Below are 15,718 nucleotides of genomic sequence, written 5' to 3'. Positions count from 1 at the left end.
CAGAGGTAGTAGTAGAGGCAGGTATAATTTTGTCTTTTAAAAAGTGTTTAGATAGTTACATAGGTAAACTGTGTATAGAGGATACGGGCCAAATGCAGGCAACTAGGACTCGCTTAGGAGTTAAAAAAAAGGTGGCATGGACAAGTTGGGCCAATGGACCTGTTTCCATGCTGTAAACCTGTATGACTGTATGACTGTACAACAAATCGCCAGAGAACTGAAGTGGCCTTCTAACCCTCTGGCCTGAGCACTCATTGCCCCCTAGCCATCTTGCTCTGCTTCTGGGGTTAATGGGCTTAAATCTATCCTATCTCTGCCTGCACAGAGAGAAAATTGCATGCACTGGGTACTCTTAACACTGGAGGTGGCCCAACAAGTTGTGAAATTTTCAGACTCAAGTTACCCACCTCAATAAGAAAAACGCGGCCTTGGATTCTCGGAGAATGGAAGGATATGGGGATCTAACAGAAAGGTGAGTTACGGTCAAAGACCATAACCGATTGAGTGGGATGTTCCAGGGACGTGGGTTTAAATCCCACCACAGCAGCAGGTAGAATTGAAATTTAATTAATAAATTCTGGAATTGAAATCTAAGGGGCGATTCTCCCAAAAGTGCTGAATTGCCGAGAAAACTGGTGTAAATCATGACAGTTTATTCAGTTAAACTTCAAACCTGAACCTCTCACACTTTGTTCAATGCAGAGGTCACAATCATGACTCTCATTAAAAGTTCGGTGGGGTGGGGAGCTATTCACACTGGAGTCTGACAGTTCCAGGTCTCTGTGCATCTGTCAGGCTCCCTGTTTGATGGCCAGCTTGATCGCTGGCCAACCCGGGACACTTGCACTGCTGCAGCCGCCCCCACCCCACCCCCGCCATCCCACAGCCTAATGGCAGCCCGATCATGGCCTCCACAAGCATTCCCAGGCCAGCCTCAAACCCAACCCCCGTCTAGAGTGTCCTGGTCTCCAGCACTCTCTCTCCCAGCAGTGACAATCTCACACCCCCCCCGATTCTGACAGACCCCTTCCCCCGCCATGGGAGGCAGGACCACCACCCCACCCCACCCTGGCACACAACCCCCACCGCCGCCCACCCCCCCCCACCAGCTACCACCACCCCCCCCACCCCACCCCCAGCCCCCACCACCACCCCCACGCACCTCAAATGCTGGCTTCCCTCCAGCCCCTACCGATCCCAATGCAGAGTGACAGCGGGATGCCCCAATCGCCCCCTAGGCCCCACCCACAATTTATTCAGCTGATTGGCCCCTCCCACAATAGGCCACACCCCTTGGCCCACCCTCTTTGCCCCCTTGGCTCAGCCCCTTTGCTATCATCCTGCCTCCTTGACCCCACCCCCTTTGCCCCCTAGGCCCACCCTCTTGACCACCGTTGGAGCATTGGACCCATCCCCTTCCCTTACATCCAGCCCCCTCAGCCCTGCCCTCTGGCACCTTGACCCTGTCCCTTCTCTCCATAGGCCTGGCCCTCTTTGGCCACGCCACTTGGCATTCTTTGATGCCTGGTGTGCAGTGTCTGGGGCACAGGCCAGCACTGCCAGTGTGCCCATGCCCTGAGCATGGGCAGTTTGCCCCTTGGACAGTGCCATGGGGCACAGGTTGGCACTTCCAGTGTGCCCATGCCCAGAGGTACCAGCCCCTCACCACCTGACCCCTTGGAAGGGCCCGGATTGCCCCCTTCACACGGGCGGTGTCTCCTGTCATTTCCCCACATTCTGGGGAGCTAGTCTGAACCCCGCCAGTGTGAAAGACTCCTGGCGTGGTGGGAGATGCTATCGGGCACAGTGAATTCCGTGCTGGGACCGATCGTCACACTTAAAATAAGATTTAAGTTACTTACCTCTCTTCCCGCCTGTTTCCAGTACGGTCCCAATGCGCCTGTTCTCCGGCTGTGGGAGACGTGTATGCATTGGGAACATGTGCACGAATCCCACGAAATGGCCGACACGCGATTCCCCCAACCTGATGCATCAAAAAATGTGTGTGTCGGGATGGGAGAATCGGGCCCCTAGTCTCAGTAACGCTGCCCACAAAACTATCACTGATTTTTCTAAAAACCCATTCTGGTTCACTAATGTCCTTTTGGGAAGGAAATCTGCCATCCTTACCTGGTCTGGCCTAAATGTGGCTCCAAAGTGGTTGACTGGCTTTTAATTATCCTCTAAAATGGCCCAGCGAGCCAGTCAACTGGCCAACAAGTGCTGGTCTTGCCAGTGGCACCAATGTCCCATTAAAGAACAAAGAAAACAAGTTAAAGGGTTTGCATGGCCATTCTTGGTCCAATTCCTCAAGTTCTTATGCCTTGCAAAATCATTCTTGATCCTTTCAAACTAATTTGGCACATTCCTCACCTGACTAAAAAACTAAAACTTCCAGTTACACATTAGAAAAATAAGAACATTGCAAATTTGCTCCTGGATTCAAGGTGCACAATTTTTATCCAATGTTTTTTGTGCAATGGATAAACCAGGAGCTATTGAAGGCCTTCCATTACTTATTCTCTTCAAATTAGAGATATTAAACCCATTCTTAAAAAAAGGAGAGTGTTTCTCACGCAAGTGGAACTTACAGTAAGTTTGCAGAGTTACAGAGGAGTTTGCGATTAGTTTTCTGTTGTTAGAGCCCAAATCCACTTCGGCCAAGCAGGTGTACACCTGTCCATCATCTGACACACTCGCAGTGAAACTGAAGACATTCCTCAATCTTTTATCTTCATCTGGAAAACCTTCTTCTCCTGCGGAATTACTCTGAACAATCTCACTCCCCCTCAGCCATGTGAGTGTGAGTTTATTGTTTGGATAGACTCTCGGACCAATGCACTCCAGACTATATCTTCTGTTAACTTCCAGCACTTCCGGAGGTGAAGTAATGTTTATGTCACGATCTGTTAAAGGAAGTTAACAGCATTCACGGAAATAATCAATCTGAATATTTATACTATTCACCCTGAATTTCAAAAAGGTTACCACTGCTGCGTCACAGCTCCAGGGATCCAGGTTCAATTCCAGTCTTGGATCACTGTCTGTACGGAATTTGCATGTTCTCCCTGTGTCTGCATGGGTTTCCTCCATGTGCTCCCATTTCCTCCCACACTCCAAAGATGTGCAGGGTAGATGGATTGGCCATGCTAAATTGCCCCTCAGCGCCCCAAAATATGTAGGTTAGATGGATTAGAGATGGTGAATGCACAGTTACAGGAATAGGGCAGGGTAGAGGGCCTGAGTGTGCTGTCGGAGTGTTGATGTGGACTTGGTGGATTGAATGGCTTCTTCTGCACTGTAGGGATTTTCTCCTATTCTATTCTATGAACTTGCAGCACTTCAGGAGGTGGAGTAATATTTATCAATCTGTTAATACAGAATCACAGTTAATAGAACTGTGGATAAAAATGTGTGGAATTTAATTTAGCCTGCCGCTGTGACATCAGGAGAATCAGGTGGGAGGCAGCATTGTATTCCTGGCATCAGTAAAACTATCCCCAATTAAGTTGAAGGCAGGAAGGGTCCGACATGGATATCATACCTGTTGGTGGTGGAATGTCTATTAGAATAATTAATGAACCATTTGACATAAATGATCTCTGAGCTAACCAGAATCTAGTGGTGCATTCAGGTATTGAACAGGACTTGTATGATTCTCACATGCACACCACCTCCCCACCCCCACCCCAACCACCCACTGTTTGGCTACCTCATAAGTCCTGTCAGGTTTGCCTGTGGCCGCTCAGGGTTCCAGGGGAGGTTGGTAGTGGTGCCTTCTTTGACAGATACTCATTGTCTGATTGAGGAATCTGACATTGAGAAGGAGATGCTGCTAAAACCTAAGCTTCTGCCCTTCTCTCTGACCATCCCTGCTTCCACCACACACATCTTCCCATCCCTGCCCACTCACCTGTGTCCAGGCATCTAGTGTTTTTCCTCAGCCTAAGTCTTGGAGCAATGCTGGCAGGAAACATTGTTTCCACACATACAGCTGACAGTGGACAACTGGCCAGCTGCATCAATGGCCAGCAGTTCTCGGTGGATATCAACCACCCTGGGCTCCATAAGATAATTTTCTGTCGCGGGTTCTTGACTGTGGCCAATGTGCCCCCTGAGGTGAGGAATGGAATTGGTCTACACCCAAAAGTACCACTGCTGGTCAGTGTGCCAATGTGTGAACAATTCCCAGCACTGGGCAGTTCAGCCAAGGTGGATACAGACCTTGACATGTTCCCCACACTCAGGCAGATAGCCAATTAGATTCATTCATAACCTTATTTTGAGCAATTAAAGGAGCTGGAATTTTCCAGCCATCATCCAGTTTCCCAACACAATAAGAGATGAATGACTGCCTGGTGACATGTACCTTGAGGCAGATTGGAGTGCCAGCACTCCTGGCATTACTGTAGGCCCTCCCTGTCTGCCATGTAGCAAACTCCCCATGGCACTTCATACTATTGGCCTGGCTGCTGTCTTCTGTTTTTTAATTAAACCTTCCAAACAATTGGTGCTTGTGGACAAGTCAAAGACTGATGTGTATATCTATTTGAACTAACTTCTCATTTCTAATCTGTGTGAATGTATGAGCACGTGTTTTATTAATTTTTTGCATTTATCAGCTAGTAAATACTCTTTCTTTAACTCAAGAAAGCCTGCTTAAATTGACTCCTTTTAAAACATAAGTACATTGGGACTGGGAAATGGGGAGGGATCCTTTTTGAAGTAACCTTGTTGTGACCAACCAAGGTGATTGAATAAAGAAAGGGAGCCAATGCATCCACCTTCAGTCGGAGGCATACATGTTTGGGGGTATCCTATCCAGAATTTAACAAATTGGGACTTGTGCTGAGATCGTTCCCACAGAGGGTATGGAGTGCAACAAATCTGGGGACCTCACCCGGGGACCTCTTGAAACAATGACGTGGATGGAGGAACTCAAGAGATGGTTGTTAAATTTGCTGACGCCGCAAAGATAGGTAGAAAGGTAAGTTGCAAACAGGATGTAAGGTATCTTAAAAAGGGACATAGATACGTTAAATAAGCAACCAAAGGTTTGGCAGATTGTGTATAGTGTGAGAAAACATGAACCTGCCCATTTGGCAGGAAGAATAGAAAAGCGATTTATTATTTAAATGGAGAGAGTGATTCAAAATTTGATGGTACAGAGGGATCCAGGTGTTAAAGTACAAGAAGTTAGTATGCAGGTACAGCACGTGATTAGGAAGATCAAATGTAATGTTGTCATTTATTACGTGGGGTATGGAATATAAAAACAGAAGTTTTAATGTAGTAGTACAGCATAATAATGAGACCATATCAGCAGTATTGTGCACAGTTCAGATCTATTTAAGAAAGGACATAATTGCTCGCTCTGCTGTTCAGAGGAGATTCACAATGGATTCTTGGGATGGGAGAAGATGATCTTACAAGGAAAGATCGGACAAGTTGAGTCCGTATCTATTGGAGTTGAGAAGATGGAGGAGCAAACTTCTTGAAACATGTAAGATTCTGAGGGGATTCAACAGGGTAGAAACTGAAAGGATGAATCCTCTTGTGAGAGACGGTAGAACTAGGGGTCACAATTTCAAAATAAGGGCTCTCCCATTTAAGGTGGAGATGAGAATTTTTTCTCTCAGAGATTCTTCAATCTGTGCAACTCTCTTCCCCAGTGAACACTGGAGGCTGGCTCATTGAATAATTGTAAGGTGGAGGTAAGTAGATTCCTCTTGTCTAACAAAGAAATCAATGGGCATCAGGGGGGTATGCAGAAAAATGGAGCTGAGGCCACGAACAGATGAACCAAGATCCTGTTGAATGGTTAAGCAAGTTTGCGAGACTGAATGGCCTTCTCTTGCCTCTAATTCATATGTGAAGCATGGACATCTTCAATATCTGAGGAGTTGCAAGTGAAATAGAAGACTGTGCAATCATTAGCAAACAACCCTACTACTGCCTCTGTTGAATGGAAAGTCATTGATGAAGGAATTAAAGATGGTTGGTAAGGCACGTTCTTGAGGAATTTCTGTAACAATCAGATTTAGCTTGTATCTTGTTGACAGCACATAGAACCATAGAAAAGTTACATCACAGAAGGAGGCCATTTGGCCCATCATGTCTGTGTCAACCTGAAGACACCTAGGTGCTCTCCCTAATCCCACTTTCCATGGCAAATGCATAGGCTTATGGAGATAGGGATGGTCTTGGTTAAAATACTCTTATGGAGAGTTGGTGCAGACTTGATGGGCCGAATGGCTTTTTCTGCACTGTAGAGATTCTATGGTATCTTGTTTGCTTGACCATTCCTTGATGTCACATGGAACAAATTGAATTGGCTGAAGAGAGGGTATCTATTCTGATGGGAGCTCAGGAGAAGGCCGGCATGAATCATTTACTTAGCATTTTTGACTGAATATGTTGCTAACAGCTTGGCACATTCACACAAGTGCTGATCTCTGACAACATTGGGTATGGGGACAATTGTTGAAACTCCTCCTCCCATTAGTTATTTAATTGTTGACCATAATCCACAATGGGATGGTTAGGGCTGTGGCATTGTTGCTCCCTTTGCTCCCGTTAGAGCAAACATTTACCAAACTGAGAAGAACCTAAAAAATAAATGGACCCAATAAATGCTGGCCAGTCAGCGGTCCCCATGTCCCATCAATGAATGAAAAAACACCTGAGGACAATTCAGCTCCTATGTTGTGAAAGCATCAACATCCTGAGGTGAGATAAAGGCAGTTTGTATTTGGACGAGGAAGATGAAAATGTGGATAAAGTAAAAAAATGATACTTTTTCAAACACTGCTCAGGTTCTTGAGTTTCCGAAGGTTTCACTATACCTTTACTCAAAAGGCCAGCTCAATAAATCACAATGGAATGGTAGGTATGAACTTTCTGCTGTAGACTCTAAGAGCTGCTTCACCTGCCTCTTCAATCAATGACAGTCCATTAATCCAGCTGAGAACAGGATCAAACTGTGTCTGATCCACTTTAGACCATTCTGACCAGCACCGGGCTACCCTAAATCAGATTCTGGTTCTCACTAAAAACTGTCCCCTGACACCATCTTCCTTTAACGCCAGGTAATCAGATATGTTAGAATAAGAGTTTTCACTTACTGTACACCGTGACCACCTTTTTCTCCACCTTCGACTGAGAATTCTCCGATTTACAGATCACAGAGCATGGTGCTGCAAAATCCCATGCCTCAACACTTGGGAAATAGTCTCTGCGCCAATTACTGCCAGTTATTGTGTTAGGAAGTATCCCCGCTTTATATTCCACATTGATTATTGGGTCTGTACATGTGGTAGTACAGTTCACCTCTAAAGAATCTCCAAATTCCACAGCTGAGGGGTTTGTGTTGATTCTGATCTCAAATCCAGTTACAATAGCTGCCAAGGAAACAAATCACAATAGATGCAGGAAACGGAAATGCATTTAATTACAAAATTCATCATTAACTCTCCACAGTAACTGCTGTTTCATTTTGAAACCATGCACTTTTACATGGGAAACTGATGGAAATTAAATCTGGATCTGTAAAGAAAGCAACAGGAGGTAACTAAAAATTCAAATTCACTAACTGTTGTGAAAACCAGCAGCTAATAAATGTATTTGCTTATTGGTAGATTTAAATTTCCTGTAAATGTGTAAAGAGCTATTTCCTGAGGAGGACAAACATGGTACATAGTGGGCAGAGTACCCTTTGTCGTCCAGTACTTCCCCGGAGTGGAGAAGCTACAACATCTTATCCGGACTCTTCAACATATCATTGATGAAGATGAACATCTCGCCAAGGCCATCCTTACACCCCCACTTCTTGCCTGCAAACAACCGCACAACCTCAAACAGACCATTGTCCACAGCAAATTAACTACCCTTCAGGAGAACAGTGACCACAACACCACACAACCCTGCCTCAGCAACCTCTGCAAGACGTGCCGGATCATCGACACGGATGCCATTATCTCACGTTAGAACACCATCCACCAGGTACGTGGTACATACTCTTGCAACTCAGCCAACGTTGTCTGATAAGTTGCAGGAAAGGATGTCCCAAGGCATGGTACATTGGGGAGACCATGCAGTCGCTACAACAACGGATGAATGAACATCGCTCGACAATCACCAGACAAGACTGTTCCCTTCCTGTTCCTCTTCAGCGGTCATGGGCATTCGGTCTCTGATCTTTGGGTAAACGTTCTCCAAGGCGGCCTTCACAACACACGACAGCGCAGAGTCGCTGAGCAGAGACTGATAGCCAAGTTCTGCACACATGAGGATGGCCTCAACCGGGATCTTGGGTTCATGTCACACTATTTGTAACCCCCATGACTTGCCTGAGTTTGTAAAATCTCACTTACTGTCCTGTCTGGAGACAATACACATCTCTTTTTTAACCTATGCTTAATGCTATCTCCACTCACATTGTCTGCACTTTTACAGCTTGATAGCTGTAAAGACTCACATTCTAATCAGTATTCTGTAAACTGCGTATGCCTTTATATGCTCTGTTTGTGATCCGAACTCCCCACTCACCTGACCAAGGGGCAAACTCCCAAAGCTAGTGGCGTTTACTACCAAATAAATCTGTTGGACTTTAACCTGGTGTTGTGAGGCTTCTTACTGAGAGGAGGTCAACAGAAGAATGGACAGCACCCTTAGCACTTCAGCATTTAAAAAGTAGGAAAATGGGCTAAAATCAAGATCTGTCCTCCGGGTGAGTGCGGCCTGAGGCTGGGATAGGGAACACTTTTATATCAATACTGTCACATTCTTACAGTCCACAGATTAAAGTCGCTCAGTTTACAAATAGCAATACTGAAAACCCTGGCATTGATATCGAGCCTTTAACATGGTAAAATGTCACAAAGTGACAGGAGTGTTATTAAACAGTGTTATTAAACTGAATACCGGTTCCATTACCCAGTAGGAGGGACAGGAAGGAATGTGCGAATGACAGAGGCACTGGCCTGTTTTGAAGCGCGCAGGAATTCTTTGTGTGACAGCATGGTCACTGAACTCTATGCTTCACCCACTTCAATGTTCCTCATTGCAGCCTCGTACAGATCCGCACAACTGCTGGTTTCATTGTGATGCCAGTAACAACACGCACTAACCGCCAGCAAGACGAAGTCCACTTGGAAACTTTGTTATTTTATAAAATATTCTGGGGACCGTTTCATTGAGTCAAATGTCTGGCCGGTTGTTCCTAAACTGACCAGAGTTGGGGTGAGTGTGGAAACTCCGTTCAGGGAATCCGCCCCGAGCACTGCAATGAAGCCAGCACCTTCTGTCCTCAATTCCATCGCTGAACTATAAAGTACAGAGAAATGGCCACTGCTGTCAGAGTTTTATACACTATAAAATAATGGCAGAACAGAATGTGTCAAAGACACAAATGAGTCGGGTTTTTAGTCGGTGTTGAAGAGGGGCTTTGTAGTTCTTTATCGCTGGAAGAAGTCAGATATCGCCAAAGTCATGTTTCACACTGCTGAATTTAAACAGAATAGGACATTCCACCAAATTAACCATCAGGCAAAGTGTAGCCACTCTGAATATAATACAAATAGGAATTGACATTGTTTATTTTATCCTACCTGTTATACTGAAAATTACCGGGGAAATGTAAATACATCCAACCGCCGAATTCAGATTAAAATCCATAATTGCGGAGTTTGGAGAGAATGGTTCCTCAAGGTTCCCCCAGGCTGAAGTCTGAAACTGAAAGAGCTCTTCCTGTCTCTGAGGGAGATTCCGTTAGGGATCATTATTATGGAATGCATTACCTTTCCGGGACAAGTTTGGGAGTGAATGTGGGAAATTCCAACAGTACTTTCATTTAAACATTAATCAGGCTTTTAAAAGTTATTTTTCCCACTTTCTGTGAAAGAGTGGGGAGTGTTTTAAGTCATAGAATTAATAGGTTTCAGGCTCATGTTAAGAAAAACATTGTTGCCGTAAGGAATTTAAAAGTCACATTGAGACAGTGGGGGTCAGAATGGAATGTGTCTGTGTACCAATTTTAGCCTCTGGGATTCAGGCTGTCGCCGCTGGCGCTTTCATAGAGTCATAGAATCCCCACAGTGCAGTAGGAGGCCATTCAGCCCATCGAGTTTACACCGGCAACAATCCCATCCAGACCTTATCCCTATTACCTCACGCATTTTCCTTGCAAATCCCCCAACACTGAGGGAAAATACAGCATGGCCAATCCACAGAATCTGCACACCTTTGGACTGTGGGAGGAAACTGGAGCACCCGGAGGAAACCCACACAGACACGAGGAGAATGTGCAAACTCCACACAGACAGTGACCCAAGCTGGGAATCAAACCCAGGTCCCTGGCATTGTGAGGCAGCAGTGCTAACCACTGTGCTACCGTGCCACCCATCCACTGTCTCCCATTCATGCTGCTGATGGTACAATTCCCTGAATTCTAAAGGATCATGATATGTCCCCAGCATTACCCACTTTGTCAGCACTAGATCAGCTCACCCATATTAAATTCATCATTGAGTCACTCTCCTCACCTAAAACCTATCTTGCCAGAATTGCTCTAAATCTCAAGGATACCCATCACTCCTTCAAACAAAATGTATCACTGAGTCACATTAGCAGATATTAGGACAGAAAGAGTAAGAATTGCTTTGATGTAATGTCTTTTAATATCCACATGACATTCCAAAGCACTTTCAGCTAGTGTTTTTTGAAGTTTTCTCATTGTTTTACTGTGGAAATACAGCAGCCGGTTTGTGTACAACAAGCTCCCACAAACACCACTGAAACATCAATGTCACTGGCAGCATTTCGGTGTTGCACAGGGAGGTGTTCCTATACACACTCAAGAACTGGATTAATCTTTGCATCAATGACTCTCCCCCATGAAGCCTCCAATGAACGTTCACAGGAAGGAGTCTCACGACACCAGGGGTTAAAGTCCAACAGGTTTATTTGGTATCAAGTGTGAGGTGGTCCACTTTGGTAGGAAGAATGGTAGGAAGGACTATTACTTACGTGGCGAAAAACTGCAGCAGGCGACGGTGCAGAGGGACCTCGGGGTCCTTGTGCATGAGTCGCAAAAACCCAGCTTGCAGGTGCAGCAGGTGGTCAGGAAGGCGAATGGCATGCTGGCCTTCATAGCGAGGGGGATTGAATATAAAAGTAGGGAGGTCTTGCTGCAGCTGTATAGGGCATTGGTGAGGCCGCAGCTGGAGTACTGTGTGCAGTTTTGGGCGCCGCACCTGCGCAAGGATATTTTGGCCCTGGAGGGAGTGCAGAGGAGGTTTACTAGGCTGATACCGGAGTTGAGGGGGTTGAGCTATGAGGAGAGGCTGAATAAACTAGGCTTGTACTCGTTAGAGTTTAGAAGAATGAGGGGAGATCTCATTGAGACGTATAAGATGATGAATGGGATGGATAGGATAGAGGTGGAGAGACTCTTCCCGCTCAAAAAAGACAGTAGGACTAGGGGGCACAGCCTCAAGATAAAGGGGAGGCGGTTTAGAACGGAGTTGAGGAGGAACTTCTTCACTCAAAGGGTGGTGAATCTCTGGAATTCTCTGCCCGTTGAAGTGGTGGAGGCTGCCTCGCTAAATATTTTTAAGAAGCGGGTTGATGGGTTCTTGATAAAAGAGGGGATTAAGGGTTATGGGGAGAGGGCGGGAAAGTGGAACTGAGCCACGACAGATCAGCCATGATCTTATTGAATGGCGGGGCAGGCTCGAAGGGCTAGATGGCCTACTCCTGCTCCTATTTCTTATGTTCTTATGTTCTTATGTTCTTATCATGAGCTTTCAGAGTGCTGGTCCTTCATCAGGTGAGCCTGATGAAGTACTCCAAAGGCTCTTGCTACCAAATAAACTAGTTGGACTTTAACCCGGTGTTGTGGGACTTCTTACTGTGCCCACCCAGTCCAATGTCGGCATCTCCACATCATCAAATGAGTGTTAACAGACTGTACAAAATGTTCCGCTAGCCCATTCGTCTCTGGGTAGTATGGCACAGACTTTAGATGGCAAATGTCATGCAGCTCCATGTACTCCTCAAAGACCCCTGACACAAACTGTGCCCTTTGTCATTTACCACCTCATCCGGATATTAACCTAGCAAACGTGTCATCAAGCTCTCTGGTTGTTGATTTCATTCATATCACTTCTGGCCACTTCGAATGTGCGTTGACGGCCACTAGCAGCCACTGCTACTGGCCCTGCAAAACCTATGTGGACTCACTCCCAATGTCACGCAAGTGCTGCCTTCTGTATCTTGGCACATGACTGCTTTCTCCTCAGTGCAGCCATCAGCCTTTGGCCATTGCACATAACTGTGCACCACCTCTTTCATCCGCACCACCCCTGGGTGCCTTTGGTGCAATTGCTTCAACACTTTTCTCCTCAAGGACTGGGGAATGACGATCCGCATGTCCCACAATAAACAATCATCCTGCACTGACAATTCCCACTGTTGACTTAAATATGGTCTCAGTTCTGGATCCTTCAGTTGACTTGTCCACCCCTTGTGGACCGGATTGACTATTTGACTCAGTATGGGATTGTTTCTTGTTACTTGTTTCACTTTAGCAGCTGTAATTGGTGCCTTATCATTGTGTGCAAAGTACATGATCTGGATAACCTCATCCTGGATCTTTTTTTGACATGGCAACAGCTGTCTGGATAAGGCATCTGCATTTGATGTTGCTCTGACTGTCAGTAGTGGATGTCATTTGAATGGTCCGACAATATAAACGCCCATCACTTCAACGGAGCTGTGGCAATAGATGGAGGTCCCAAAATCTTGGTCTGAGGTCTGTGGTCCATCAGCAAGACAAACTTCCTGCCGTACAGGTAGTGGTGGAACTTGATGCCCAATGCCTCCTCTATTTGCACATAGTTTTCTTCTGCTTTTGAGAGTGACATACCATGGGATATCACCTCTCCTACGCCATACAGTGATGTATCACAGGCCAGATATAGAGGTAATTTGTGGTTGAAATGGGCTAAGCCACTGGACTCCTTCAATACTTTTTCATTGCTTGGTAAGCCTTTTCACACTCTGGGTGCCCACTGCCATACCTTCCCCTTCATCAAAAACCAGTGCAGAGACACAAATTTGCCACAATAATTTGAGTCCCTGGATATACCTCAGCTGGGACTCACTTTCCAGTCTCGGCATCTCCATTATGACTGCTAACTGCTTTGATGCTATATGCAACGCTTCACCATTAATAACATGGCTTAAGTACTGGACTACATCCTTAAAAATCTTACACTTGTCTTTCCTAATCTGTAGTCCATGTTCCTGCAATCTCTTCACCACCTCTTCTAAGTTCCGCAAATGTTCTTTGTCTGTGGGACCCATCACCAGGATGTCACTGGAACACTGGACTCCTGAGAGACCATTCAAAATCTGATCCATTGCTCTTCGTTTAATAAGGTATAATCCTTTTGGGTGATGATGGTTGATGGTGGCTGAGAGCTTTTGGCCACCCTCACCTGCAAAGACACTCATGAGAGATCTATTTTGGTAAACTTCTGACCAGCAGCAAGGCCATGAAATAATTCTTCAATAAGGAAAGATGGATATTGATCTGCACATAAGTCAGAGGTCACACTGCCTTTAAAGTCCCCACAGAGCTTCACTCATCCATCAGTCTTCATGATAGGAATGGTGGGTGTGCCCACTCACTCTTGGCCACTGGTTCCAATACCCCCAAACATGCTAATCGGTCGAGCCTGGCCTTCACCTTGGGTCTAATTGCATCTGGCTCTGGACGTGCCTTCATGCTCTTCAGGCATGCATCTGGTTTCATTTGTAGATTCACTCTAACTCCTTTCTTCTCTCCAATGGTTCCATTAAACACCTTCTTATATTTTTCCAAAACTCCATGAGTCAATTCACCACTTCCCAGTTTAATTTCTATTGTTTCAGCCAAGATTGTCCAAACAATGCGGGATAATCACCTTCACGACATACAAAGACAGCTGCGCACACTGGTCCCTCAGCTACACCTTGGCCAAGACATAGTCTTTCAGAGGAACCAACTGTTCCATATATGTCCTCAGGATGGTTTTTGCAGGCTTCAGTGGAAGATGATTCAACTTAGTTTTGTAAATTGACTCTGGAATCAATGAAGCTGCCGCCCCCTTGTCCACTTCCATCTTTACTAGTTTCCCTTAGACTTTGAGTATTGCCCAGAATCTGTCTGCCTCACACTGACAGGATGTTTAACTTCAATTGTGCCTTCTCAGTTTACTCTGTTCCACCACAGTCCCCACAAACTCCTTGTCCTCATCCACCTGGCTACCTGTGATTTCCTCCTGGGTCTGGACGCTGATCGCTTCAGTTTCACACTCTGTTGCAAAGCCAGTGCTTTGCAGTTTTGGACAATGTGGCCGTCTTCTGACAGTTGCAGCACTTAGCTCGCTTTGTCCAACAACTGGACTCTGTGTGACCCCGTCAGCCACAAAGGCGGCATTCCTCAGTCCATGACTGACTCTTCAGCATCTCTGCCACCTTGTGCACCCTTGCACGAATGCCTAAATGTGTTGCCTCCTCCCTACCAGCCTGTTCCATGGAGACTGTAATCTTCAATGTCTTCTTAAACTCCAGTTGCGGTACCGCCAAAAGTCTCCATTGAATTGCTTCATACTGGGGAGCATGTACAAGCCAGTCCCATAACACGTTCTGCAAGAAAACCCCAAAGTCACAGTGCTCTGTGAATATCTTCAGGGAAGCCACAAATTTAGAAATGCTCTCGCCCTCTATCTGGTCCTGCTTGCAAAACTGAAAGGTTCTGCAACCAGCAGTGAGACGCCCCTCCAATACCATACATAATTCTTAAAAAGATTTCTCTGTTTCTGGCTGCATAAGATTTCTCAGGACACAAGAAGTTTTCTTATCATGGTGCTCAAAAAGTCCATCCACCACCCTATTCACAGTGACAACAATACTGAACTGTTCGATGTGGGCCACAACTCAGCTTCTTCATCAAATGATCCGACTGAACCAAATTCTCTTTGCCGATGGCCAGGTTTCCCCGTCCCCGAACTAGGCCCAAATGTTGAGTGTCCACTCCCAACCAGCTCACCCACATCCTAGGCCATATGACCCATTTTTTTAAAGGAGCTATACCTCAACATACATAACACAGGGGAGTTACACTGGCTCCATAACTCCACTTTCCTGCCTGTTCTCCATAATCCCTAACTCTCCTAAAATGTTTCTATCTCAAATATCTCATGCAGTGATTCAAAATTTCAAACATTCACAACCCTCCATGAAGTAATTTGTCTCATTGCCATCTTATATGAGCAATTCCTCAGTCTAACGCTGTGCCCTGTACTTCCAGATTGTATCACAAGGTTAAAGATAGTGAAGGTCGAAGTCTCAGAGACAACTAAATACAAGGATGACAATTTTAAAATTTGTGTCTAGTCTTGATTTCATCTGTTTGTGCAATTGATTGTAATTCTTTCAAAGGATATGGGCATCGCATTGCACATGGCACACATTACGTCATTAGTTCAGTCACAACAGGTATAGATTAGGCTTCATGTCAGCTAGCAAAAAAGCCAGGTGGTTTCACAGAGCCCTTTTGTTACCAGTGCCGACCTCATCTGGATACCACAGTCCAGGAGACTATCCAATGTTTGTGGAAATTAAAATAAAATTTTCACCATAATAATTCAAAAATAGACCAACATACAAAGGA

The 15,718-nt window shown here is 45.5% G+C and overlaps 1 protein-coding gene across 1 annotated transcript in view; it reads right to left on the bottom strand.

Moving 5' to 3' along the window:
* LOC145360880 (intercellular adhesion molecule 1-like) overlaps positions 1-9,700 on the bottom strand; it is a 101,437-nt gene extending 91,737 nt beyond the window's left edge. The window contains exons 1-3 of the mRNA XM_080216380.1: positions 9,609-9,700; positions 7,125-7,400; positions 2,592-2,906 (exon numbers count right to left, since the gene is read on the bottom strand). Coding sequence (XP_080072506.1) covers positions 2,592-2,906; positions 7,125-7,400; positions 9,609-9,675 — 658 coding nt within the window. The 5' untranslated portion in view covers positions 9,676-9,700. The remainder of the gene's footprint in view (positions 1-2,591; positions 2,907-7,124; positions 7,401-9,608) is intronic.
* Between the last annotated feature and the right edge of the window lie 6,018 nt (positions 9,701-15,718).

The sequence above is a fragment of the Carcharhinus amblyrhynchos genome, chromosome 33, assembly GCF_965287045.1.
Source record: "Carcharhinus amblyrhynchos chromosome 33, sCarAmb.v2.hapA, whole genome shotgun sequence".
Taxonomy (NCBI): Eukaryota; Metazoa; Chordata; class Chondrichthyes; order Carcharhiniformes; family Carcharhinidae; genus Carcharhinus; species Carcharhinus amblyrhynchos.
The sequence above is the reverse complement of the archived record's forward strand: the minus strand, read 5'-3'. Positions and strand labels throughout refer to the sequence as shown.